The sequence below is a fragment of the Perna viridis genome, chromosome 2 (assembly GCF_037379345.1).
Source record: "Perna viridis isolate PV_CMFRI_1.1 ecotype Kerala chromosome 2, ASM3737934v1, whole genome shotgun sequence".
Classification (NCBI taxonomy): Eukaryota; Metazoa; Mollusca; class Bivalvia; order Mytilida; family Mytilidae; genus Perna; species Perna viridis.
The window spans coordinates 20226532-20254233 of record NC_142446.1 but is presented as its reverse complement, the minus strand read 5'-3'; the positions used below and the strand labels follow the sequence as shown (position 1 = coordinate 20254233).

The 27702-nt window shown below is 33.5% G+C and overlaps 1 protein-coding gene across 1 annotated transcript; it reads left to right on the top strand.

Moving 5' to 3' along the window:
- The first annotated feature begins 17 nt into the window (after positions 1–17).
- LOC148623991 (BBSome complex member BBS1-like) lies at positions 18–20923 on the top strand. Its single transcript, XM_088566387.1, has 15 exons — positions 18–176; positions 2674–2840; positions 3523–3612; positions 5322–5446; positions 5833–5879; positions 7784–7895; positions 9225–9356; positions 10533–10639; positions 11449–11572; positions 15578–15806; positions 17454–17612; positions 17955–18088; positions 18585–18719; positions 19335–19421; positions 20658–20923. The coding sequence occupies exons 1-15, from the start codon at positions 130–132 to the stop codon at positions 20742–20744; spliced, it is 1782 nt and encodes a 593-aa protein (XP_088422513.1). The 5' UTR covers positions 18–129; the 3' UTR covers positions 20745–20923.
- The last annotated feature ends 6779 nt before the right edge of the window (positions 20924–27702 follow it).

Sequence of the window (27702 nt, the reverse complement as noted above, 5' to 3'; positions counted from 1 at the left end):
ATTTACAGGTGTTTTGCCCGAGAATTTTTAGCCCCAGTCAATTTCCGGTTAGAAAGAATGTTTACATTCACTACCATCTACTGCACTAATTGTTAACGCACTTTACCGTTTATTTGCAAACTAAGCGTAATGGCAACATTAGATGAAAAACAGGAAATAACAAATGAACAAATTATGTAAGTTTGATCGTAATTAATTGACGTAAAAGCATCAATTATCCCCTCCACCACCAAAGTAGGCAGTGGCTCCTCGTCCACGCATTCGTGGACGGGGAGCCTCTTCAGACTAATCGTCCACACATCCGGTTTGCGTCAAAAACATACGGAAACGTCAGATTCATTACGAAAATTTTGACGAACTTATACGCTTGTTTGTTTTTGTTGTTTTGTTTGTTGGGGTTTAACGTCCGAGCAGCAATATTTCAGCTATATTCAGACAATGAACATGAAATGGATGATATAATGAACATGAAATGAAAAAAAGGATGGGTCACAAGGATAATAGGGTCGACAAATTTTGATTGCCACTGGAAAAAGGGGGGATGGGTAAGATCGGGCAATTTAGCCTCCTGTGGCGGACCACAAAGGTTCCTACTCCTATCGAATACCACAGCAGGGTTCTTTAACGTGCGAGGAACGTGGCATCTTTCCCAACACGGTGCACCACTATAGTTTGCAGTCAGGTTTTCCGTATTATAGCCTGACAACCCCAGCATGTAACACGCCAGGGGTACCCCATTCCACCACCTGTGGCACAAATCCCAGTTGCTCTGTGGGCAGAGCCCTAGCCCCCAGCTAGGTTTCTGAGCACTATTTAGTCGCCTTATACGACAAGCTTAGCCCTGCTGCAGGCCTATTCTTTTATCAACCGGACCTGCACGGGGGGAACTTATCCGCAAATGTACGACTATTAATGTTGTCACAAACTGTGTTCACATTTAATAAGCTGAACAGTTTTCTGTTCATATTATATTCTAGTTTGACTGCATATTTGATAATGGGAGCAAGCCCCTGTGCTTGAAAATGTATGGGTTTTGTATTGGTCAAACACAGAACAGGTCACAGAAGTTATGATGACTAATGCCGAAGTCGATGCATCGTTTTACCAGATGTTTAAAAATAAATAATTAAATCTTGGCTGATAATATAAATATCCCATGTGTTAAAAAATGCATTGAATGTTCTTAAAATTTGAGTTCTACAAAGAAGAACTAGTGTGAATGGATATATATCATTAACATCTTTACAGATGAAAACTGGGAATAGTATAACCAGCATTAAATAGCAAGTGGACATGTTAGAGAACAGACATAATAACTCAAATCTGGAAACAAGATGATTAAACAATATTTTTAAGATAAAAAAAATCCTGGTCCCAAAGGCCTGTGCCTGTGTTTACTAGGGTAAATGAACTGTTTCCAACATGATTCCGTGTGTTATTGACTCAAAACCAGATGTGTGGACAATTAGCCTGTAGAGGCGCCCCGTCCACGAATGCATGGAGGAACAGCCACTGCCACCAAAGTAACTGAAGTCCAAACATTGTGTTACAGATCCAAATTTGTTGTATACTAAACAAAGTTATTGATTTATTGATTGTTGTTTTTTTACAACCAGGTTCAAAACATTGCAAGGGCATTTACATGTAAAATGAGGCTAGGCTGGCTATGCAGACTTAAATTTAACAAACAGCCAAAGTCAAGAACAGTTTCTGTTTTTCACCCAAGTGTGCCATGTGTAACTTAGAAGATGAAGAGTTTTATCACTTTCTGATTGATTGTAGACAACTGAACAGAATGCCCATTAAACATCCCGAGAAGCTGAAAGGATAACTGGATATCATCCCAGTTGGCCTGTTTCAAGTTGTAATGAAAAAGGAATACCACATAAACATTGAAAGGCTTACTTGAAAATTATGCAATGATCTATAGAGGCTATTGAGGTTATTTTTGTCTGTAATTTGTGCTTCCCTTGACTCCTCAACCATATATCTCTCTATTTATTTGGACACCAGTGGCTATGGGATTTTCCAGGATTTATTTGTGGGAGGACATTATATACAACCATATTGTAAATACCCCATCAGAGCTTTCCAAAAACAATTGTACTGCACATACATATTCACCGAGATCACTGTAAATAGATCTTCTCGAATGTGAGTGCACATATCATTTTTACGCACAATCATCCAACCTACAGAAGTAGGAATGCGCTGAAATAGAACAGCGGCTTATACCAGAAAACACAACAGTTGTACTTAAAATGTAGCTGTATGTATATCATTGTGCTTTTAGTTTCCATACCACAAATAGAATGTTTGATTGACTTATAGGGGTTATAACTTTTACTGGTTAGGAAAAGGGATAGAAAAGGAACCAAAAGCAAGTTAAAAGTTATATATGTATCTTAAGTATATGTGTAGGAATCTTTATGCAGATGTGTTTTAGAGATTCATACACATGTACTTAATTACAAATGTACATATGATATCACTCAAGCTTGGATTGCTTATTTTCTTTAAGAGCTGCGTGAGGTTTGAATGTTGTGTACATTTTATCCATATTTATCCCAATTGTTCATTGTATCTGCCAAGTATTTCTTTACTATGGTACTATTTAAAATAATGGTACATTTTATGTAATAGTGTTATTGATATAACTATTTTTCTTTTAAGCCAAGGAAATGAAAAGTGGCTGAATGCATACCATGACCCAGTGGCATCACTCTACACTTTGACACAGTGTATAGCATTATCTGATATACAAGCTGATGGAGACTGGAAACTAGTTATTGCTGATTTAGGAACTGGGTCTTATGATATGAAATTAAAGGTTTATAAAGGTATACAAAATTATGTCATTGTCATATTTACTATACCTGTGTACATTTCAGGTATGAACTACTCACTAATTGAAATTTAAATTGAACACTGGGTCAAATCTTGTCAGAAAAACCCTTGAAAGGTGAAAATGACATGTTTGCAGTTTTAAGCCAATTCTTTGAAAACTAAAATAGATAGTTTGAAACTTTCAGTTGATGGTATAATCTTTACCATAAGGCCTATATTATTGTAAAAGCTTTTAAAAATGTGTATGATTAAGTTCAGTTCCAGTTGGTAAACAGCCTTTTGTGAACACTTCATTTTCAGCAGGGCCCTTTCCTACTTTGTCAACATTTTAAAGCCTTCCTGACTTTCATGTGACTTTGGCTGCTTTCATTATGCAGGTCTCAGGTATAAAAAAACTGAAAATGAGAAATAATTCATGCTATAAGATATGCACCATTTAAAATATGGGATGGAGCTTACATTTGAATTGAATCCTGTCAAATTGATTGAAGGGTTAATTTTCTTATAATAGTGTAGTCCATGATTAAAACCATTTACACATTTTTTACTGCCATGAATTATTTTGATATTATTGGGACAAAAAGCCAGAGTACTTCATGAATGATTTGAACATATTATTTAAAAATAATATCATTTAAACAGAGTTCATTTTTGTTTGTTTTATTTTTCACATAGGAACCAATGTCATGAGTGAAAATGCAATAATTGACTTACCAACTGGAGTAGTTACATTTTACATGGATGTCAATGAGCCTAGAACTCCAGGTAAGACTACTGTGTAACCAAGATTTTGTTGGTTTGTCTTTTCCTTAATAGTTAAGCTAGAATCATATTAAAGACATTGACCTTACTAACTGATGAAAACCTTATATATCGTTTTTTAGTAAAAATGATTTAATGGATCAATCAAAAACATAAAAATCAACAAAGAATGTCAAAACTTCAAATATACAACGTACCATAGGCAGGGTTGCCATGTATCTGGGAAAACAGGAGAAAAGGCAGGAATTTATATTTGTGTGCTCCCAGTAATGGAAAATTGGGAAAAATTCTGGGGAAAGTCAATGAAAATTTAATAACCGGAATTGTTAACCCTAGACTGGTTCCTGATGGCAATATGTAGTATGTTACACATTTACAAGTATAACAGAGTAAAGCTAGTAGTTAATACCTAGTCCTGGGAACTAGGATAATTACTTCCCTTTTAACATAGTTGATTTGTCCCTCAACATTGTACCTATTTATTTCCATAGATAATTATCTGTGACAATAGGAAAGGAACAAATTTGCAAAGGTTTCAAATATTGTTAAAATATATAAGTTTTAACAAAGATGCAAGAAACACAAGAAAGGGTGGGGGGTCATCACTTAATGTACTAAAATACTAAACACTTTCAAAATTCAGAATTAAAATGAATATATGTAGAAGAGACAAATTAATAAAATGCATGAGCATCTTGTATTCACTAAATATTCTGTACAGTGATGAATAAATAGTTATTGGGGTTCAGTTATAATTAAGCCGGGTATCAAGTCACTTGTAATAATCTATATTATATATTGTAAAAGCAACTGGATGGCTTTTGATGAATAATATTTAAAATTAAAGATAAGAATGGAGAATGGCTACATATATTGTAATCATTAAAATAAGAGGAAGGTGAATATCTTATTGTTCTTTATTAGTATAGGTCTATTTAGATAAAATTTTCCACTGTTTAAAAGGTTCGTAAGGGTTGATTTATTGTTAGGTGTTTATAAAAACTATTGCATCTATCGAAATTCATATCTAGTGAGAGAAATGCTGTACTGAGTAGCTATGGCTATGTTTAACAAATGTGCATTAAATAATAATTTTATGATAAAATGAACGTACCTATATGTCTTTAGAAAGAAATATCAAAATTTCAAAAAAAATATACTTCAGTAAGTTGTTTATCTGTCCCTGTGGTAAACATAAATCAAATGTGTAGTGTATGGGTTTGAAGTTTATTCAGTATTAATATGAGATGCACAATTATTTTTTTGCATTATATAGACTTTGTTAGGATTGGCTTTAAAATAATTAAAGTTCATTGCTGTTAGAGGAATTTCACTCAGGAAAATAACCTTATGTATAAATAAATAGTTCAGTAAACACAGTGGTTATGCACAATTTCTCATTTATACTTATCCTCGTAAACCACCAAAAATCCTGGAAAGACCCTGCAGAAGTCCTTAAATTTCATGTCTGAGAGTGGCTTCCCTGATATAAGTGAATGGAAACATCACATATTTTAGTTGCGTTGATTACTGAATAGTTATTTTAATGAATTAGTTTTTGTAGTATGAACACAGTAGCTATTTTCATTTTCGTGATTATTCTTGATTTTGTCCGTTTTTTATCTGTTTATTTTAATTTTTTTTACTATACATTGGTTGCTTGTAGAAATTGTATTGGTGGTTTTACCATTTGTTTCACTTTTATCTTGTAGCTGTAGCAGTTGCATCAGGGCCGTATATTTATATCTACAAAAATCTCCGTCCTTACTTCAAATTTACTTTGCCAACATTGGAAGTAAATCCAGTTGAACAAGACTTATGGAATCAAGTGAAGGAGGTATGTACCCACTAAAATTGCTTGAAAAAGAATAATACCATAACATTACCATCTGCCTTTAAAGCCTTTAAACCAATCATGGTACATACCTAGTTCTAAAAAGAATCTAGAACTGTTTCTGATTTTCTATATCTTGAGATCAAGGTCATTGAGTTACAGAGGGATACCACTTTTATTGTTGAAGGATGACTCCTTTTTGTTGTCTGATAAAGGCGAAAATGAACCAGGTAAGGGATTCAGGCTCCTAGGAGCCTCTACTTTTTCAATAGTCTTTGAATAGTTCCATATACTCTTATTTTTATTACATGCATAAAGAAAAAGAGTTGTTTTTGCATTAAATAAAATCTGTTGGTAATAACAAATTTCATATATTTTTTTAATTTTAGGAGAAAATAAACATATTTGTACTCAGAGAAATGTTAGAGGGCATGAGGTAAGTTGCTGGGATTAGACCTAAGAAAGTTTCAAGATAACTTATTTCACACTTAAACTTAGAAAACAATCACAAATTTATACAGCTTGTTAAAGTACCACTACAATGATAAATATATCCCCGCTCCAAAAGATAGGGGGTTATACTGTTTTACCCTTATCCATGTGTCTGTGTTTCCCAGGGTCTGCGATTCCTTGTTTCTGTGTTTCTGTAACACTTTTTTTCCATCACAGTTTTCTCAGCAACTACTCATCACAGGAGATTGGAATTGACATGTACTTTCTGTAGGTATGCCATATAGTGGGATTCATTTTTGGAAATATTTGACAGCAACATCTTCTTTTTGACATACATGTATTTTCATAGCTGAAATTTTTGTCACATTTTTCTCAGCAACTACTCATCACAGCTGCTTGAAATTTTAACACATTGTTCCTGTAGGTATGCCATCTAGTGGAATATTTTTTTCAGAGAAATTTGAAAACAACTTCCAGTTTATCAAGGATTTTTTGTATTTTCTATCTTAATATTTTTGCCATTTGAAATTTTAATCACATTTTTCACAGCAACTACTCATTACCATGGCTTTAAAATTTTAACACATTCTTCCTGTAAGTATGCCGTATGGTGGGATTCATTCTCAAAAATATTCAACAACTTCCTGTTAACCAAGGACTTTGTTAATTTTTTTACTTTATATTTTTTGCATGTTGAAATTTTTGTCACACATTTTTCTCAGCAGCAACTTATCACAGTAGCTTACCATTATAAAACGTTTTTCCTGTAGGCATGCCATATGGTGGGATTAAATTTTGGAAAAAGTCTACTTCATTTTTTGACTTAATGTTTTTTGTCAGTAAAGATTTTCGTCAAACTTTTCTTAGCAACTACACATCAAAGTGGCTTGAAATTTTCACACATTCTTTTTATGATGGGATCCACTTTCAGAAAAATTTGACAATAACTTCCTGTTTATCGAGGACTTTTTTGACTTTGATATTTTTGTAAGTTTAAATTTTCCTCAAACTTTTCTCAGCAACTATTCATCAGTTGCTTGAAATTTTAACACATTCTATATGTAGTTATGCGATATGTAGGGTTCATTTGCGGGAAAGTTCTGCCATAACTTCCTGTTTACCAAGGAATTTGTTCATGTTAATTATATCTTGATTGAAAGTGGGATTATCACTAGTGAGCCATTGCAAACTGATTTTTTGGTTTCTAATGTCTGAACATGACTTAGACATTGATTAAACAAATTGAAAGAAGCAATCCCAGAATATATCTGATGGCAATTTTACACATTTGTTGGCCTGAAAATTTATGTAAATATGTTTTTTTGTTCAGTCCTTCACTCATTTTTCAGGCAAACATAATATCATGTTAGAATGATAATGCCAAATACACTTAATAACTTTTTATGTGCTTTTGCAATAAAGTTCTGGATATCTTTATGTCGCATAAACAAAATATCAGAAGTTTTAGAAGTTACATTCTACTGGGAATGGCCCTTTGCGAGTTGAGATGACCCTTGTAAGATAAGGTAACACACACTGGTCTTAACTAATTTTCTTGGCCAATGAAATGTCTTAAAAGTGGCAGTGTCATAGACATATTCAAAACAAAGGCAAAAGAAAATTTGATGTCACGATATACTGAGTTTCAAGAAATGGTGGCATCTTAAAGAGAACCAAACAAAATATTTGTGTTTGCATGGAAAAAAAACACAAAAAAGGTACTTATACTTGTTACAGATCAAAGATCAGGTTCACTTACACACATTAGAGAAATTCTTGGTCTTTTTCACTCGTTCCTCTGCATTCCACTCATGACAAAGACTTAAACTTCTCAAACTCACAAAAGAGAACCCAATTTTTAATCTTCACTCCTACTATTCTTTTCAGAGCTGAAGGAGCAGTTTTGACAGTTAGGTCTTTACGTTTTCTTCAACTCCAAGATGTACCTGACTGTGAAGCTTTTGCCAACATGTATAAACACTCCCCCTTAAAAAGACAGGTAAGCAACTGTTTAAGATTTAATTTCTATAAGAATGAGGTATTTGGTAAACAAAAACAGATCAGTTAGTCTATGCAAGTACAAGGCAGTGGGTGAAACAGACAGATCAGTTAGTCTATGCAAGTACAAGGCAGTGGGTGAAACAAAGACAGATCAGTTAGTCTATGCAAGTACATGGCAGTGGATGAAACAAAGCAGTTAGTCTATGCAAGTACAAGGCAGTGGGTGATACAAAGACAGATCAGTTAGTCTATGCAAGTACAAGGCAATGGGTGATACAAAGACAGATCAGTTAGTCTATGCAAGTACAAGGCAGTGGGTGATACAAAGACAGATCAGTTAGTCTATGCAAGTACAAGGCAGTGGATGAAACAAAGACAGATCAATTAGTCTTTGTAAGTACAAGGCAGTGGGTGAAACAAATACAAAGCTGTTAGTCTATGCAAGTACAAGGCAGTGGGTGAAACAACAACAGATCAGTTAGTCTATGCAAGTACAAGGCAGTGGGTGAAACAAAGCAGTTTGCCTATGCAAGTACAAGGCAGTGGATGATACAAAGACAGATCAGTTAGTCTATGCAAGTACAAGGCAGTGGATGAAACAAAGACAGATCAATTAGTCTTTGCAAGTACAAGGCAGTGGGTGAAACAAATACAAAGCTGTTAGTCTATGCAAGTACAAGGCAGTGGGTGAAACAACAACAGATCAGTTAGTCTATGCAAGTACAAGGCAGTGGGTGAAACAACGACAAAGCTGTTAGTCTATGCAAGTACAAGGCAGTGGATGAAACAAAGCAGTTAGCCTATGCAAGTACAAGGCATTGGGTGATACAAAGACAGTTCAGTAAGTCTATGCAAGTACAAGGCAGTGGGTGAAACAAAGACAAATTCTTAAAGTTCATGTGAAATTTTGCATTTTTGAAAAACAGCCAATTGGTGCAGAGGAGAGAACCCACTCAGGCAAGGATCTGAATCTTTCTGGATAGCTTAAAGCGTGCATTTCATACCTCTTTACCTTCACAAGTAATGCATCTATTTATGTACGAATGATCTACTACCCACAATCAATATTTTAACAAAGTTTCATCTTTTATTTTCAAGTATTACAAAATTAGACTGGGTCATTTTTGGTATGAAGCAGTGCACCTCAACTGCATATGTATAGTGCAACTTAAATCAATTTTGTCAAAATAAAATCAAGAAGGTGGCAAACATATCTTTCCACTATGGTAGGGAGGGAAATAATGACAGTTTTATTATTACGTAACTTACAGCATTGCTGTCCAGTCTTAGTTCTGTTTTAAAAACCTATAAATACTTCCTGTTGCAGACTGTGATAACATGCTTAGCTACATTGAAGAAGTCATTAGCAGATGAAGACGCTATCAGCTGTTTAATACTTGGAACTGAAAATAAATCTATTTATGTCCTGGATCCAGAGGCCTTCACTGTACTGGCTACAGTAAGCATGTATATCTATTAGATACAGTCAAACCTGTATAAAGGAGGTAGACCTATGGTAAGGGACACAACTCATACAAATCATTGGAACATTTGTATGCAGCATTTTATATCAATTTCATGTAAGCATCAAAATAACTTGGAGTGATTTCATTCTGTTTCATATGAAAGCTTGATAGGCTTTGGTGAAATTGAATATGATACAAACATATCATTGATTTCAAGAGTTATGTCCCTTACCCTAGGTCTACCTACTTAAGTTACCTCCCAAGAGAGAGAAAAATCGTGGTCACATTATAGGTGGTCTTTATATATAGGTTCATTTACATAGAATGTACTGCATATTGAAATTGAATCATTGTCACTTAAAACAGGTTATTGCTAAGACTGGTTTGGCTGTGTTTTATTTGGTAGAATTAATTTCTGGTGATTAGTTTTTCAAACATTTTTTTAACAAATGCTTTTTTATGATACTTTGGGCATATAGGAATCACCCTGTCTGACCACATATCTTGTAAGAAACCACTTGAGGGATTTGGGTGAAATTTTTGTGATAAAGTTGGTTATTATATTTAGATGTGCATGAAGGAATACAATCATTTGTTTAATGCCTGCAAATGGAAATAATTCAATTTGATAATATTACATGTTAAAATATTGTAAGTGCAACCTCTTCTAAACCACTTAAGGAATTTTGATAAAACAACAACTGAGTTATGCATCTTATGTGGATATGCATGAAGAAATATAATTATTTTCTGATACCTCCAAAAAGAGATAATCCAACTTAAGGGGTTTACATGTTAGAAACTCTTTAGCCTAACTACTCCTTAACTACTTTATAGATTTTTATGTATTTTTTTTTATAAAGAAAGGCATCATATGTAGATACACATAAGAGAAAATAATCATTCTCGAATTCCTCTAAAGAGAGAGAATCACACTTAGAGTTTAAGTCCATATGAAGTGGTAATATTTTTTTTGCTCAGAGCATTTCTAATTTAACAGCAAAGCAGTGAGGTTGTCCTTTTGATATAAATACTTTCAAGCCTTTGATTAAAATAGTTTACATGTCTAGATATTTTTTTATATAGGATTTTAGAACCCAAAATTTCTTCTAAGATGTATTGTAGCAACAATATGAATTGAAATAATAGAAACTTGTACTATTTTACAGATGGATTTACCTAGTGTTCCTGTGTTTTTAAGTGTTACTGGACTATTTGATGTAGAATACAGAGTTGTTGTAGCTTGCAGGAATGGTTGTATCTACACCCTGAAAAGGTACATACACTGAGAAATTCTTATAAATGTAAAAATTGTGAATGAAAGGATCTTGTAAATTGTGTAGGTTGAAAGAGTTATTTATCACAGATTTTTATGCCTGAACTAATAGTTTGGAGGGCGCATATTATTTTACCCTCGTCCATCCATCTGTCTGTCCCACATGTTTTCACACAATAACTTAAAACCACTTGCGCCAACTAAAATGAAACATTGGGAAAATTTAGATATCCATGGTGGGAAGCACTCTTTCATTTTCATTTGAAAACACTTGCAGCAACTTGTGTGGTATGTCAAAACTTTTTTGATAATATTTTATCTTTATCAGAGGGTGAATCCAATCCTACTTTTTAAGTATAAGACTTAAAAATATATTCATCTATGTTTTCTTCTATAGTTAATGCACATGCATATGTTAATGTAGGATTTATAGACCATATGCCTAGCAGCTTAGCATCTTAGTGAAATGTTGTTTATTTACTGTGTTGCCTTAGTGTAAATATTACTGTGTTGCCTTAGAGTAAATAGACAAATCTTTATTGTTAGGGAGCATCATATGTGTCTTCCAGATGTTTGTACGATAGTTCTATTTAGGGTGTTATGGCTTAACAGTCATGTCTACGTGGAGTGTGGGGTCATCACTTTGTCTATTTGTCAACTTTTTTTTAAAAATTTTTTCCTGTAGAAGTACTTTTTATAACGAATAAGATTCATTTTTGAAATTTTTCAGGTAATTTAAGTAAATTGTTTATTAAATGTTTTCAGTCTTAAAAATTAACCATGTAGATGTATTAATTTATATTTTGCAGAGGAAGTACAGATTTTTTGAAACATTGTATAGAGTTGAATTCTCAGCCAGTTGGTCTGGAAAGGATTAACAAAACAATATATGTTGGTACAATGGATGAGATTTTACATTGCTACACATCAAAAGTAAGCTTTTAAGAGTGTTAGAGTCACATCTGAATCTGTTTCTTTTAAAGAAACTACCATCAAAGTGTATGTAGGTCAAAATTTCTTTTAAAATATGTAATCTGTGTAACTGGATTTTTGATTACACATTTTTCAGTTATGTGGTTTTATTCATACAAAAATTGGGTAATTGCAGACCATCTATTCCAGTACAAAAATTCTGACTATTTCAAAATTATCAAACCATGTTCCATCACTTCAAACGATATACTTGACTATAACGATGACGAACCACATTGTACCATATCAAAATGTGGTATTAAAAATTGCAAAACATGCAACATTCTTATAACCGACCCTTACTTCTCCAGTTCCTTTACAAACAAAACCTTCCATACAAGAAGTCACGATAACTTAAGTTGCAAATCAACAAACTTAATATATGGATTAGAATGCACCTTATGTTGTTTAATATATGTCAGAGAAACGCAAGAACGATTAAATAAAAGAATGTGCGGTCATCGTTCGGGAATTAACACCACCAAATTCCAGACAGTTTATCAACACTTTAATCAACAAGATCATTCAACCCTCTCCATGAAAGTTCGTATTTTAGAAGAACAGTCCCGTTCTAAGTAAAAACAATGGCAGGGAAAGAGAGGAGTACTGGATATGCAGATTAGGTACTGCAATACCTTATGGGTGCAATGACAACATCAAAAGTATAGGAAACCTTTCAAGCCAATATAACAATAGCATAAATGTGATGAATTTATTTGACAAAAATCCAAGACGGGAAAGGAGTCATGGCCATCGCCACTATACGTCACCTAAGTTACATGATGTCTCCATAGATGGTCTCCTTCCTTTCATACAAGAACCTCTTGGACTTCATCACATTAGAACCAAACTTTATTCTATACCTCTCACTCTACTAAACTCCCTTTACAAAACAAGTCTTGACACTCCTGCTTCTGACCCCACCTCATCATTATACAGACTTGTTGCCATCATTTTGGATATTGGTTTCCAACAGACTCTTTAAACCAGTTTGTGTGAAAAGTCAAGATGAAGAAAAACAATCATTTCTTCCACTACCGTTTGTCAACAAAGGTATAGATGCAATTAATTTGGCTAACATCCTCCATCACAAAAACGTTACCAACAAAATTCCCCCATATTTCAAAGACAAATCCATACCAATTATTTCATATTCCTATACTTCACCCATTGCATCAAAAATTTTCAATTATAAAAGGCTATTGCAGAACCTTGAGATTGAGGACTTCAAGGCTAAACCATCTGACTGTTCTTGCAAAACCTCTCCATTCAAATATGGTCCTTCTGGTCATGTCGTTATGGGAGATTTAACCATTATCAAAAATGAATCTTTGCGTAATATCCTTTCTAAAGGTCCCAAGTACCGTGAATCAGGCTCCATTAATTGGAATTATAACTTTAAAGTTCTTATGGATGCCGTCAAGGACTATGCAAGAAAATGGATAAAACGAGAACAAGAAGACATTGATTCTCTGTCAGAGTGGTTAAAGGCCGTGAGGTCTTTAATTTTGAAACGAATGAAAGTTTTAAGTAGATCAATGAGTGCCAAGGCTACATCAGTTTTCAACGACCCTGATGTAGCAAAAACATTGTCTACTATACATGACAAATATGTTGTCGTACCAGCAGACAAAGCCCAAAACAACATTGTTTTTGTCTGCAAAACGTTTTACATCCAATGTTTATTATCAGAGGTAGATGTAGAAAACAATAGCAGTGATAAGACCTATACTGCTACCACTCTCTCCAAAGAAGAGATTGTGGAAAACTATAAATCTGTGCTATCCTCTTTTGGTCTCTCTACCAAGGACGATGATTGTGATTTACCATCTATGTACTGGATTCCTAAACTCCACAAGAATATATACAAACAATGTTTCATAGCTGGATCTGCAAAATGTACCACCAAACCTCTTTCAAAACTTTTAACTTCTATACTCACAACTGTCAAAGAGGGTCTGCAGTCCTACCACAACACTTGTTACTCCCGTAGTTGTATCACTTCAATGTGGATCCTGAAAAATTCGAAAGATCTTTTGGAGACAATCAGTTGAAGACTATTATCTGAATATAATAGCATTAAAACCTATGATTTTTCATCACTTTGTACTTCTATTCCCCATACTCAGTTAAAATCCCGACTTAAAAACATTATACATCGTTGTTTTTCCAAAAAAGATGGTACACCTAGATACAAATATATAGTTCTTGGTAGAGATTCCTCATACTTTGTAAGAAATAATTCCCAATCATCTTCCAAATATACAGAGGAAGATGTTTTCAAAATGCAGGAATTTTTAATCGACAACATATTTGTCCAGTGTGGTGGACGTGTTTTTCAACAAACAGTCGGCATTCCAATGGGAACAAATTGTGCTCCTTTACTTACTGACCTATTCCTTCACTTTTATGAGGCTGACTTTATAGCTGATCTGATCAGAAAGAAAGAATATCGTTTGGCTAGATCCTTCAATCTCAGTATCCGCTATGTAGATGATGTATTATCTTTAAACAATCCTAATTTCGGGGATTTGATACATCACATCTACCCAAAAGAACTTGAGATAAAGGATACTTCAGCACTGTGAAGTCAGCCTCATATCTTGACCTACACTTAGAAATCGATGGTAAAGGAAAACTATTGACCAAACTTTACGACAAACGTGATGACTTTTCATTCAGAATTGTCAACTTTCCTTTCATCTGTGGCAACATCCCTTTGGCACCTACATATGAGTGTTCATATCACAACTCATACGTTGTGCCAAAGCTTGCCGAAACTACGCAGACCTTTTGTATCACGCTAGAACCCTAACAAATGGGCTTCTGGAACAGGGTTATGTTGCTACAAGATTGAAGTCATTACTACAGAAGTTTTATGGTCATCATCATGAACTCGTAGATCGTTATGGTGTATCCATCTGCACCATGAAAACTGATTTATTCAACAGATCATAGTTTTCCTTTCCTCATTTGTCTACCCCGGACTTGACTTTTTATGAGCAACTTGGCGGGTGTTTCTAGAAAAACAGAGGACGCTTACCCTACCGGTGCACCTGGTCCGTGCTCCCAGGTTTTAGTGGAGTCCGAGTTGCTCATTTGCTTTTGTTACTTTGTATGTATGATTTTAGTTACTTTATCTTCTTTGTTGTGTATGTCTATTTTCCATGTCTGGTCTTTGTCCCTGGATTACATTCTTTTGATTACCGCTATAACCTTGGTTCCCATGATTACTCTTTCTGTTTTCTCATTGTACCTTAGAAAGCTTCCATGGAATGCCAGGACATTGTGAATTGTTTATTTCTTTTGATTATGGCTTTCTATTTTTATTTATCATACCCTCCAGAAACAAAATTTTGGGATCTATACGTAATCTCTTATAATAGAAAAAGAATAGACATGGTGAAACATAACAAATGCACCAGTGTATAACCTTAATACAAAATAGTAAATACTTTTAGAGATCACCAAAAGATCTTTAATAAGTGTAAACACACCTTTAAGTAAGCTCTGGAAGGCCCTGAATACAAGGTAATAAACTCCATGGTAAATGAACTGAGATAATTCTTCAAAATCAAACTAAAAAGTAATGTAAAGACACAAAGACGCATAGACACATTAATAACCAACATCTCCTGACTGTAATCTGCACTAGGGTTGAACTAGTTTTATAAGGCCTTAACCATCCCCTTTAATGTAATGTCCAAAGTGAAATGAAACAACAAACACACTATAAAATTCATTCAATAGTACTAACTGCCTGTGTTTTAAGTTCTTTGACCGCTTCCATTCTGAACAAAATCTTGTCCTGTGTCATATATTTAATTACAATCAAAGTTCAGAGCTGTATCAAGCTTGAAATTTGTGTTCATATTTGCCCCATCTGTTCAGGGTTCCAAATCTGCAGGCTTATCAAGCTGAGCTACAGAGAACATTTTTTAAATTGTTTGCTTTTTTTATGTATAGGGTAAAAAAGTGTGGACAGTTAAGTTACCAGCAAGTATAACAACAATGGAAACAATGGATTACCCGTCAAAAGGGTTTAAAGGTGTCCTAGTGGCTCTAAACAATAGTCAAGTCCATTTGTATAAAGAGAAATACCTTGTTAATGTAATATCAACTGAGGATGTAGTGACAGGTCTCAGATTTGGTAGATTTGGAAGAGAAGATGCAACTCTTATCATGACTACAAGAGGTAAACATATTTCTTGTTGTCAATGTACAACATGAACCTTAGGGAAACAGTTACTGGTGCATTTATTTTTCTTTTTTTTAACAAATGGTCCTTGAATGAATCATAATACCAATTTCTCAAACTGTTGTGTTTTTGGTTCATTGGATCCAAAATTAAATTTGTTTGTTTGATTTCAACAGAACTGGAAGTCTAGTGGTTATCAAATATGTTGAATTAACTCCTTTATTTAAATTTTGGATACTGGGTCTTAAAATATAAAAGTACAACTTCGTGTTGAGTTGACCACTCATGATTGGATAAAACTGTTCGTCCAAATAGCAGCAATATGCAATTTCAGAAAAATCCATCCACCATTGATGAATATTTTTGAATGAAATAGGCAAATGACCATAAAAGGAAAATCCATCCAACAATGATATCAATAGCTGCAGAATGATGCTGAGACTGATATAGATCTACCACTGAATGATTTTCAAAATAACTTTGAAGAAATATAGTTCAATACAAAGATCAATTTTAACACTTTCCTTACTACTATTTTTGCTAATACTTTTAGTAGCCAATTTTTTTTTTTAACTTGTTATTTTTGAACATTTTTGTATATATAGTCATTTTATTTATGTTGTTATATAATTTATTGTCTCATGTATTTGTACAGTGCTTACAGAAGTTTTTATTAGATAGGTGCTTAATTAGTATTGTATAATAATTATAATATCAATTTATTTCCCCATAATGTAGATGAGAAAAATCATGCAAAAATGTTATAAACTCTGGTAACCGTCTATGATTATTTAGACTGTCAGTAGATCTGTTGGAGGGAATCTGCAAATGCCCCACCCTCCAACAGAATCTACTGACTGTCACCTGGGGGTTAATAACTTATAATATCTTCTTGTATATTTTTCTCTATCAAGCCTGAATGATGTATCCATACTTGCCCCAAAAATGTTCAGGGTTCAAACTCTTTGGTTATACCTAACTACATCTTTGAAAAGAATTTTAATTTCATCTAGAGAGATAAAAATTTTCTTCTAATATGACGTCTTCATATCATCAAACAGTATATGTTAGTACAACCCCACCTTTAGCACCTGCGCCTTGTCTCTTTTCTTTCGCTTCAAGACAAAACACTCATTTAAAAATGTAAACGCGCTGATTTGACAGCTGAGAGGTTATCTAATACTATACTGATACTGATACTTATTCAATAGATGGTTTACTTGGATATGTCGTTTATTTCTTAATTAATCCAACTTCCATACAGGGAAGGTTAAACAGAACAGCCGTTATTTTGGCTACGCCTAGGGAAATTTTTGTCACAAAAATTACCGTACTTGTCATATTAGAAAAGAAATATATGTGTAATTCCTTGTGGGGGTAGATTTGTATTCATTTTAACATGGGTTTGGCATTTATATACTCATTTAACACCTCGCTGTCGCTGGGTGTTAAAATAATCGAATACAAATGCTGTACCCAAGTTATTTCTTAATTGTATTTAGTATTTAACAAAAGGATTTTCTCCCAAGATAGCAAAAAATGATATCACATATACTAGAAAAAATCTGTCCGTAAACATTTATTGATTTCTGAAGATATTGATTTTTAAACTTGCAGCATTTGTATGAAGCTGTTCATTTTCAGGAGGAGGTCTTTTAATTAAGATATTGAAGAGAAATGCCACATTTGAAGAGAAAGACATATCTGCTGGACCACCAGCGGCACAAAACACTAAGTTAAATGTTCCTAAAAAGACAAAGTTGTTTGTAGATCAGACCATGAGGGAGAGAGAAAATGCTGTCAGTAAGTGTTTAAGCTATTTCCATTGCATATATTTTTGTCTGCATATGTGTAAGTTTTCTAACTGCCCAAATTTATTACATCTCATATATTGATTTGTATTGCTATAACAAATTAGTTTTTTTTTTCTGTTAGCTAATATAAAAAGAACACTGTGGTAAGCGATTAAAGTTTCTATTGGTTCGTTACTATGTCAGATAATAATTAGTTGCAAAGACCAATTTGTTTATTAAGATAAAAAAAGAGTATCAGTTCATTCAAAAATTATTTTTGGCATAAAATATCCTGTTAGTAATCAATGCCCTAGAAATATTACATTTATACTTTTTTTTGGTTCTTTTGCAGCAATGCACAGGACTTTCCAGAGGGATTTGTATCTATTGAGATTGAATACTGCTAGAGAATATGCCAAGTCATTGGAAAACAGTATGAATCCAATTTCATCAGATCCTACAGAGCCACTTAAACTTAATGCCACGGTATGAAAGGAAAAATACAATATTACTAATGTTTTATTGGTCATGTGTTAACTAAGCTCTTCCTCATATTGCAACAAAAGTTTAGGAGGTGTCATCCTGGTTTCTGTATGTCTGTCAAATTCCACTGAACAATTTTGGGTACTCTCATTAGGAGAGTGGGGGAGGCTAAGATGACATTTGAAATAAATTTTCAAGAAATTAAAAGCCAGAGCAGGCCACAAAAATATAATAGAGGGATGTGTAATTGTACTATTGTAATAGATATTTTCTCAAAATAAAATTGCAGGGATAGAAAATTTCACCCCCTCCTTAGAAATCAAAAACTTGACTAGAAGGCTTTTGCATCATACCATAGAAGTAGTGACCATAAGATAATTGGCAGATGAAAGGAGTGAACCAAACTTAACTATGCAGAATGTCATTAATGCATTTAATCTGATGAGATTTCTACCAATGAAATTGATTCAAATTAATTTCACTATGTCTATGTTTCCAGGTTCAAGGAATTGGACCTACATTTAAGCTGACAGTAAACATACAAAATACATCATTGAATCAGGCATCTTCAAACCTTATCATTACATTCCAGTATGATGAAAAACTTTATGTGTTCAAAAAGTCGTTAATTCAGGTGAATATTTCTTTTGATGAAAAGTGATTACTGTTGTTTTAGTATTGTAGAAAGAATTAAATAACTGTGTTGAATAAAACTAAGCATTACATCTCAATAACTTACAGGTTCCTTGAATTTGCTTTAGTTTAAATCTGTGAGTGAGTAAATAAAACTTAATTCAAATTAGTGTTGAGTAAAATTCAAGGTAAAAAAAAAACAAATGCTGAGACTCAGAGCACTTGAACTGTTGGTTAATTGTAAAAAAGGGGAGATAATTTGCAGGAAAATGTCATGTTATGGGAATTTTAGTCTTATTTCTTTCCGAAACATGAAATAATGTCTGTTTTAAAAGCTTTCTATATATACATTTATAGGAAACTTTATTTACCAGTATTTTGATGGATTGCAAAAAATGAAAATTCCCTACCAAAACCATATACAATGTAAAAGATTGACTTTATTAAGTCCCAATTTTCTTAAAATCAGTTTTGTTGACCTTTGATTTTTACATTAATATTCTAAAGTATGTGAATTCAAAGTCATTTTGAAGAAAAACTAGAAAAATCTATTGACTAGAAATCATTAAGATCTACTTTAACAAATTACTGATGGATTTTTGTGTGACTTTTAAAGGTTCCCATGTTAGTGCCTGGACTTAACTATGCCTTTGATACATTTGTTGAGTGTCAGAGTGATAAAGGAGTGTGTGATAATGTTAAGGTAAGGATTGTAAAATATACCTCTGCATTAAGTTCCACAAGGAAGTTGCAATCATCAATAGTAATGGTATGCCCTCCATCCTTTTTTTCTGCTACACCCTTGTGAGCACTCAAAAATCAATTTTCTTAGATGAATTGGAATAGAGTTTTTGTAAATTTCAAATTTTGTTGAATTTAAAGCTCAAGGTTTAAGGTCGCAGAATCAAATTTCAGTTCATAATATGTGTGAACTTTCTGAAATAAATAGTCTTCGATAGATTTAAACTAACTTGGGTACAAACTTAAAATTCGTGTGACTTGCACAGTGTAGGAGACTTGACATGTATGTAAGCTATCCTGGGCTCAATATCTTTTTTTATTATGGTCAGTTATCATAAGTGTATTCTAGCTAGTCAGAAAACAGAAAGACAACTAAACAAACCTCTACATGTTAGAATATGTAGCAATTATTCTATCAACTTTCCTGTTTTACCTTGATGTTTTTTTATATGGACTATTTCCTTTGACTATTGCCTAGAGTTCATCCGTTCAATTATTTTTTATAACCTTTCATTGGTTTTTATACATTTCAAAACTAATGCCTTGCCAGTATTCCTTATTTCTGTTATTTTCAATCTGGAATTCCTACCTGTCAGCATGATTTTGAGTTTCACAATTCTGGTTTTGTACATATTTTATATGACTTACAAGTTTTTGTATCAGTTTTGGATTTTTGAAATCAAACACAACTTTACCAAATAATCCTTTTTTTAAATTGAAATGATATCTAATTTTAAACACCAAAAGTCAGAGGCCAAGGTTAAAGAGTCAAACTGTCATATTTAGATGATGCAACTTGTTCTTGTTGTACATGTTATATATCAATTTCTATATAACATTTCTAACATAATGTTGTAAACCATGGTTGCTCATAGACAGATCCAAGGGGTGGGTGGCTTAGGTAAAAAAAAAGGAGTTTATAATACAGGAAATCACTGAGCCATGACTGAGTCGGTCCCCTTCTTTTGGGAATCTCTGGATACACCTTTGTTACATATCCTTGCATTGATATCTTTTTTAGAGTGTGCACCTGAAAAAAACTAAATTGTTTATAAATAATTGATGAACTATCTCTGCTGTCACATGTGTGGAAAAGTTTAGTCAAAGTATTAATAGTTCTTCTTGGCTGATTTATATTGATCTTTTTTTTTATTAATATATTCTTAATTAGCTATTCAATTATGTATTTCTATTGCAGGTGTTTGTTTTAAAAGAAGGAAAAAGTATACCCATTATAACAGGAGTAATAAGCATGCCTGTTAGTGAATCACTGGTTGTTGTGTAGATCTGACTGATTAATAAACATTCCTCATTTCCATTTGCAAATTTATCATTCAATCTTGAGCATCATATTTTGAAGCATTTTTTGTTGTGGTTAGAACTATGATATATTTTTTAATTTATTGTAAATATAGTACAATGGAGAGATTTTGAATGTACTGATTAAACATATATTTCTGATAATGCTTTATGGTTTTTGTCTTTACTACCTGGTTACCAAAGGTGAAAGCAGGTTTAGTAAAGACTATCTGCCTGTTCATCATTCTCTTTAAGGAAATATAATTTGTGTATTTTGTGACTCAAAAAGTATTGAACCAATATTGTTCAAACTTTGCACAGTGTTTACATACATATTAAAGATGTGCAACTCCTAATAGTATTGTAGAGAAATTTGATTATTTTTTTCTTACATTTTTTAATGTTGAACAGTAAGGGCCATTTTTGTCGCTTTATATTGTGTGCAGAACCTATTTTAAGTAATCTGTAACTAAAACAAGTACTATCTTTAAAAAAAGATAGCCGACACAGTAAAATTATAATTTGCTCTAATAAGTACATACAAAACATAATTTGTAACCCACACTGTCTGTAGTTTCTTAACTTGTTTTATTGTTTATACATTTGTATACATATTGAAGATACTTAAGAGCCGACATATAAATGATGATGACAGAGGTCTAGACATCATAATGGTCTCTATGCATTACAGGAATCAACTTTTAAGTCTGTCCATCCTGTTGTTCATCTGTCCACACTTCTTGTAAGTGCAAGTCCTCCTGAACAACTCAAGGGTTTTAGTGGAACTTTATAGGAAGGGTGGGAGTCTTATGTAGATGTGCATGCAGGACTGTCTTTATGATCAGAGGACTCTAATGGGAGATAATCCAACTTCTAAAAATTTGTGATTGTATACTGGTAATAATATTATGTTGTTGGCTTCATCAGTGGCAGAAGCATCCTCTGTAAACATTTCATGTCCTAACAATAACATGAATTTACCTGTATACATCTCTTAGAGATTGGTTTTGGGGACTGTGACTTGAACCATAGGAATTAGGGTACAAAAACAGGCAAGAAAAAAGCACCTTACTGATGTCTGGTCAATAACTTGAGTAAAAGTAAATGGATCTCTTTGAAATTGTTACATACAACAAAATGAAGGCAGGGATTGATGTTTGGAATGGTCACTCGCACTGTTTGAAGGGATGATGGGGCCAGAAACAAGCATCACAATTGTTTGAGTAGATGTAAATAAAAGTACTTTTTACTATTTAGGAATAAAGGGCCAATAAGGCTAAGTTTTTTTTCATTGTAATAGTATCTTGAGCATATTTAGTGTATTTTATTCAATTATTTATGAATGAATGAATTTTGTCATTCTCAAAAAGTACTTATAAGTGCATATGATACATGCCTTAACTTACTAAGCAATGCAAGTACCCCAAAAATATTCACCAGTAGTAGATGTAACAAAACATAATTGGCATTTAAATGTCGCTTAATCTGTCATTAAAAAATGGAAAGACAATGAACTAGAGGCCCTAAAGTGCTTGAATTACTCACGTGGTTTGCAAAGCAACATTCTATTTTTGTAAAAGTGGCTATATTTTTTTGGATCAAAATTCCAAACACACGTAGAAAAGGAACAATCAAATCAATTTTTATAAAATTCTGTCCAGTAGTTTCTGTAGAGAAAATTATTTAAGTAATAATATTAAATATTGCAAAAAACATGGAAAAAGGCAAATTACTCCATCTGCATGGCTGAACAGATTTACACAAAAATTTTACCACAGATAGATCTTATCGTGCTGGGCACTTTACCCTGTTAGAATTTGGCTAAACTTATGGTCTGGAAGATATACATGTAAGAAACAAACTTCTGTCTGACCCCTATGGTGGCCATGTTTTTCAACAGGTCAAAAATCAGTTCTTTGTAGAACACCCTTAAGAACTTTCATACTAAGTTTGGTTTGGTTGGTCTGGTAGTGTCAGAGAAGATTTTTGAAAGAAATAACATTAAAACAACATGGCTTAATAGATTTACACACAAATTTGACCTGAGATAGATCCCATCATGCTGAAATTTTTACTCCATAATTTGGCTAAATATTACAATTTTGGAGATATCTGCATAAAACTTCTCTATGACCCCTATAATCTATTTTTAGTAATGGTAGCCATGTTTTTTGACTGATCAAAAATCCTCATATCTGTTCTATACAGAACACCCTAGAGACATTTGTACCAAGTTTGATTCTAATTGGTCAAGTGATTTCAGAGGAGAAGAGATTTGAAAAATTGTTAATGACAACGACAGACACCAACTGAGCTAAAAAGTCCTCCCAAAACTCAGTCAAAATATAAACATTGAATGTTGAAGTGTCCCATCAATATTTCAAATTTTCCTTTGCTGTAAAAAAATATCCATCAGCAGCAATAATATTTATGAAAAGCAATTGGATGGATGTTTCTAGAATAGCTTTCTTGAGGATCACAAAGTGAGTGTTTTTCATGATATAAGTAGGTAGACCTAGGGAAAGGGACACAACTCTTACAAATCATTGGAACATTTGCACTTATCATTTTACATCAATCTCATGTAAGCATCAAAGTAACTTGGACTGATTTCATTCTGTTTCAAATGAAAGCTTGAAAGACATCTGTGAAATTGAATGTGATACGAACATATCACTGATTTCATGAGTTATGTCCCTTACTCTAGGTATACCTGTTTATCTCATTAACACACAATTTTTCAACAACTTTTCTCTAAGGGGGCGAGCCCCCCTCCCCCCCCCCGAGCCCCTTGGGTCTGCCACTGTTAGTGTTGGTTGTGATTTTTGTCTCATTCTCTTCGCTTGGTCTTCACCGACGAATTTCTGAATTCACTATCAACATGGTTGCTCCTTTTTGTTTGTTTGTTTGTTTTTTTGTTGATGCTCTTGATTTTACTTCATGAAGCATTAGTCAGTCCCACCCTAAATCACAAGAGTAACACTAGGAGTAAATACTCCAAGTATAACCATTTGTGAAATGGGTATACTGACAAGCAAAACTCGAGTCGAAGATCAGAATTGATATAGCAGTCGCCGGAGCCGTTAGATTTGTAAAGCCTGTTAGCAACTACAATTATCTTACACTACCGCAGGAAAATAGTTCCATTGGCATACCCCTTTAACGTTCAAATGCAGAGAGTTAGGTCTACTTTACTGGTATTTCCAAGGATTTATATATATTTAACTCCTTGGTATTTCTGATATATCATATTTAATTATATGATATTTCCACTTAACAAACCAATAAATAACTTATACTGCAAACTAACTATGCTGACAAATTTGGTTTGTAGTAAAAACAATCCAATACAAAGTAGTTGACCTTGAACCTTTTATCGGTTTACCTGTTTATTTCTATGCATTTACCCAAATAAATCAATCGTTCATAATATTTTATTCAATATGTCGATATATTCAAGTTGCCTAAAAATGCTTCGTTCTTAGACGCCCATAATAAACCATTTGATGTTTAGCTAGAAATGAAAACCCTGCGAGATCATAAATACAGGAATGATGAGTACCAATTGGAAGAGTTCATACAGGCCCTAGATGGCGGTTCCATATATTTACAAAAAGGAGGTGCCCGCAGTGGTTCCGATTAAGAAACCCGGCCAGCGAAAACTATATTTTATATCCTAGCTGGCCAAGTAGTCTAGGGCGCTGGACTTTGTGCAGGTGTTCCCACAGATGTCACAGCCGCTCGAGTTCGAGTCCTTCGGAGGGAACGACCAAAAATTTGCTTTTGCAAATTTGACAGTTCTAACATCGTTAGGAATTTTTCAGAACCTTCTATACTTTCATTATTCCCTGTATCAATTCGATGCGATGGAACAGAGTAGCGAATAGAGGCGCCACATTCTGAGACGTATTACATTGATTTGTTGTGACATATTGTTAATTTGATCCTCTGTCCTACATAATAACGCCCAGATTAACTGTCCCGTACTACCATACATCATGTACTAAGTTACACAACCCAGATTAATCCTACGAGGAGGAATGACCCGGCCAGCGAAATCTTGTATTTTATAGCCTAGCTGGCCGAGTGGTCTAGATAGGGCGATGGACTTAGTGCTGGCGGTGTTGCTACAGATGTCACAGCGGTAGAGTTCTAGTTCCCCCGCGGGACTCGAACTCGTATATATACGTTTTATCTTTGACTTGATGAAAATTGGATACAAATTAAGGTGAAACATGAAATGAAATGTAAACAAGACACGTGCTAACCTGTGCATCCGTAATTGTTTCTTTTTACCTAGGTTAAAGTATTTTTAACGCTGGATAAAGTCCTGTCGGCAACCTTCGGAAGTAATGGCGAAAAATAATTAGATATAGATATGAGCTATCCATCTTCTTTGATTAAAAAAACGTTGTTTTCACAATATTCTGTAGGTATTATCGACATTTATTGCTTCAATTGCATTACTACAATCTTATTTCATTTTATCAGCAAAATTCAGTAGAATCAAAACAGAACAAATTTGGCGGCTTATGCAGCTTTAAATTCTGAAGTATACCATGCTAATAAATTCGCTCCGAGCGAATGTGAACTCGCGGGGCAATTGCCCATTAATGAACTTCCACAAACTTATATCTATTCAAGAATTGATAAAACTTAGGAGAGATAAAGTCCTGAATTGACAGACTCATTTCCTTGTTTGAAAAAAAAACAAAGAAGAATTTTTGTGTGTGGTAAAATTTATAGCAGGAGAAGTATTAAGTGTACATGTATATATATATATATTACATATGTTCTAATAACTTGTTTATTTATGCATGAATGGTCAATTCAAGGCCTGTTGGGAAAGAGCCAGACGAACGCATATTTAGATTAGACAGATTATTTATTATATTAAACAGCGACGATCACACGGAATATACAAAGGAGAACAACCTTTGAGCAGAAATACTTTTTAGACTACACTCCACCTGCTTTAAACGATTTTTCATGGATATATTATATATTTGCACATTTTTTCTTATCATTGTATTATTTTTTTTTCTATCCGACAGTGTCCATGGTTGGCAAATAGACCACCTTATCTTATCTTGATACAAATAATTAATGTTGTAAGGTGCATACCGGAAATATCGTCAATGATATTTGATATGATTTTAACATCCTTTCACTTTGGAACAAATTTGAAGCATATGTCACGCAGCCATAAAAAAAAAACCTTTCTTGGCTGTATTCGAAGATTGATGACGGTAACTGCGTAATCTTGTGACTGCGTGAAGTCGGAAAGATGACGGTATCTGACATACATGCCTTAACATTATAAAGAAAGGAAAATTTATTGACTTATCATTATTTACCTGGGAGGAGGGGCTGGTCATTTTGAAATCAAACATATGCAATTTTCTTGATCCCCCACGATATTTCACTATCCCCCCTTAAAAACATTTAAAAAAATGTGATCCCCCTGTATTAAACATGCCAAAATTTTAACATGCAAAACACTTACCTTTGACACACATGATATGTAGGATATGCTTGAAGATTCAGAAGTTCTCAAATGTTTCATTTGATAGAGATAAGGCAAGTAAACATTTTAATGATCCAAATGAATCTAAGAATTTATTCAAATTGGAATTTTGTTGCTTTCCTTCCATACTTTGTAACACAAGTAATCTTGTTATGGTCTGCCAGTTTTCATGGAGAATGACTATCACTGAAAAAATGCAAAGACTGCGATGATGATATATTTCAATGAGATTTTGTCAGAGCTTCATGACCGCTCACATGTTTTACCAAAACTTTTGTTTGAGGAGTATCTGTTTACTGAAAGGGAATCTCGCTTGAAAAGAAAATGTAAACTTGATCAACTGTCAAAAGAGCTCGAGTTCATAATGTGTGAGAATCCTGCATGTCTTTGGTATTTTGTGAAAAGAATGAAAAAAATATCTCGATAAAATTTCGGCAAAATGAAGTACGAGCTAGTTGAAAAGCTAAGAAAAATGCAGGAAATCCTACGTGCCGAGGTTAGAGATATCACGGAAGAAACTACTAAACTTTACAAACAAGGAATTATTCGAAAAGGCTATGAAAATCAAAATGGATATTACACTAGGACATTGGATAATTCATGAACAGCAAAAACTTAATTAATTCACCGAAAGCTTACTGGATATTGGAACTAGTATACTACCAGAAAAAAAAAACAAAAGGGAAAGAACATTTTAGCAGAAGAAAAAAGGAAAAAAAACAAGAGAAAGTTTAAGAAACAGAAGGAGAGAAGACTTTTCACAGCTTGTGAGAAATTGTTAAAAAGATTAGTGTCACAGGATACATATACATCAATGTATCAAGTGTTGCCCTCAGATTTTTTCTTTCTATTCTGAATATAGAATCAAGGTTGAAGAATTATTACCAAATGGTCTAGATTCAGTTCGACCGAGACAGGAATTGACTACTATTAAAAACTCTCTGCTTCTGATTTTTTTTTTGAAGCAGAAGCAGTTGAGATGTTAAAGAATTCGTACAATAAAAAATTCGTCTTCAATTCCAAAACTTAATACTTGGGATCAAAATCAAGCAGAATCAGACACAGCTCTTGAAATTCAAGATATGGATGAGGAAATTGAATCGTCAGGAGATGAGTCGGACCCATTTGATGGTCCTGATGGCTATGTTGAGTTGTGAACTTGATTTTACCAGTGACATATAAAATACATATATAAATTATTGTACATGTATGTGACAATGAAATAAAATGTTTAATGGTGGTAAAATGTTTTTTCATTTGACTGGTGTTATGCTCTGCTTAACTAAAAATTTTGATTCCCCCTTGAAATCCATGTGCAAAAAAAAATGACCCCCCCTCTTCGAATTTATAAAAATTCAGTACCCCATTTTCCGCTTACAGAAAAAAAACTTGATCCCCCCCCCTGCATTTTGACACC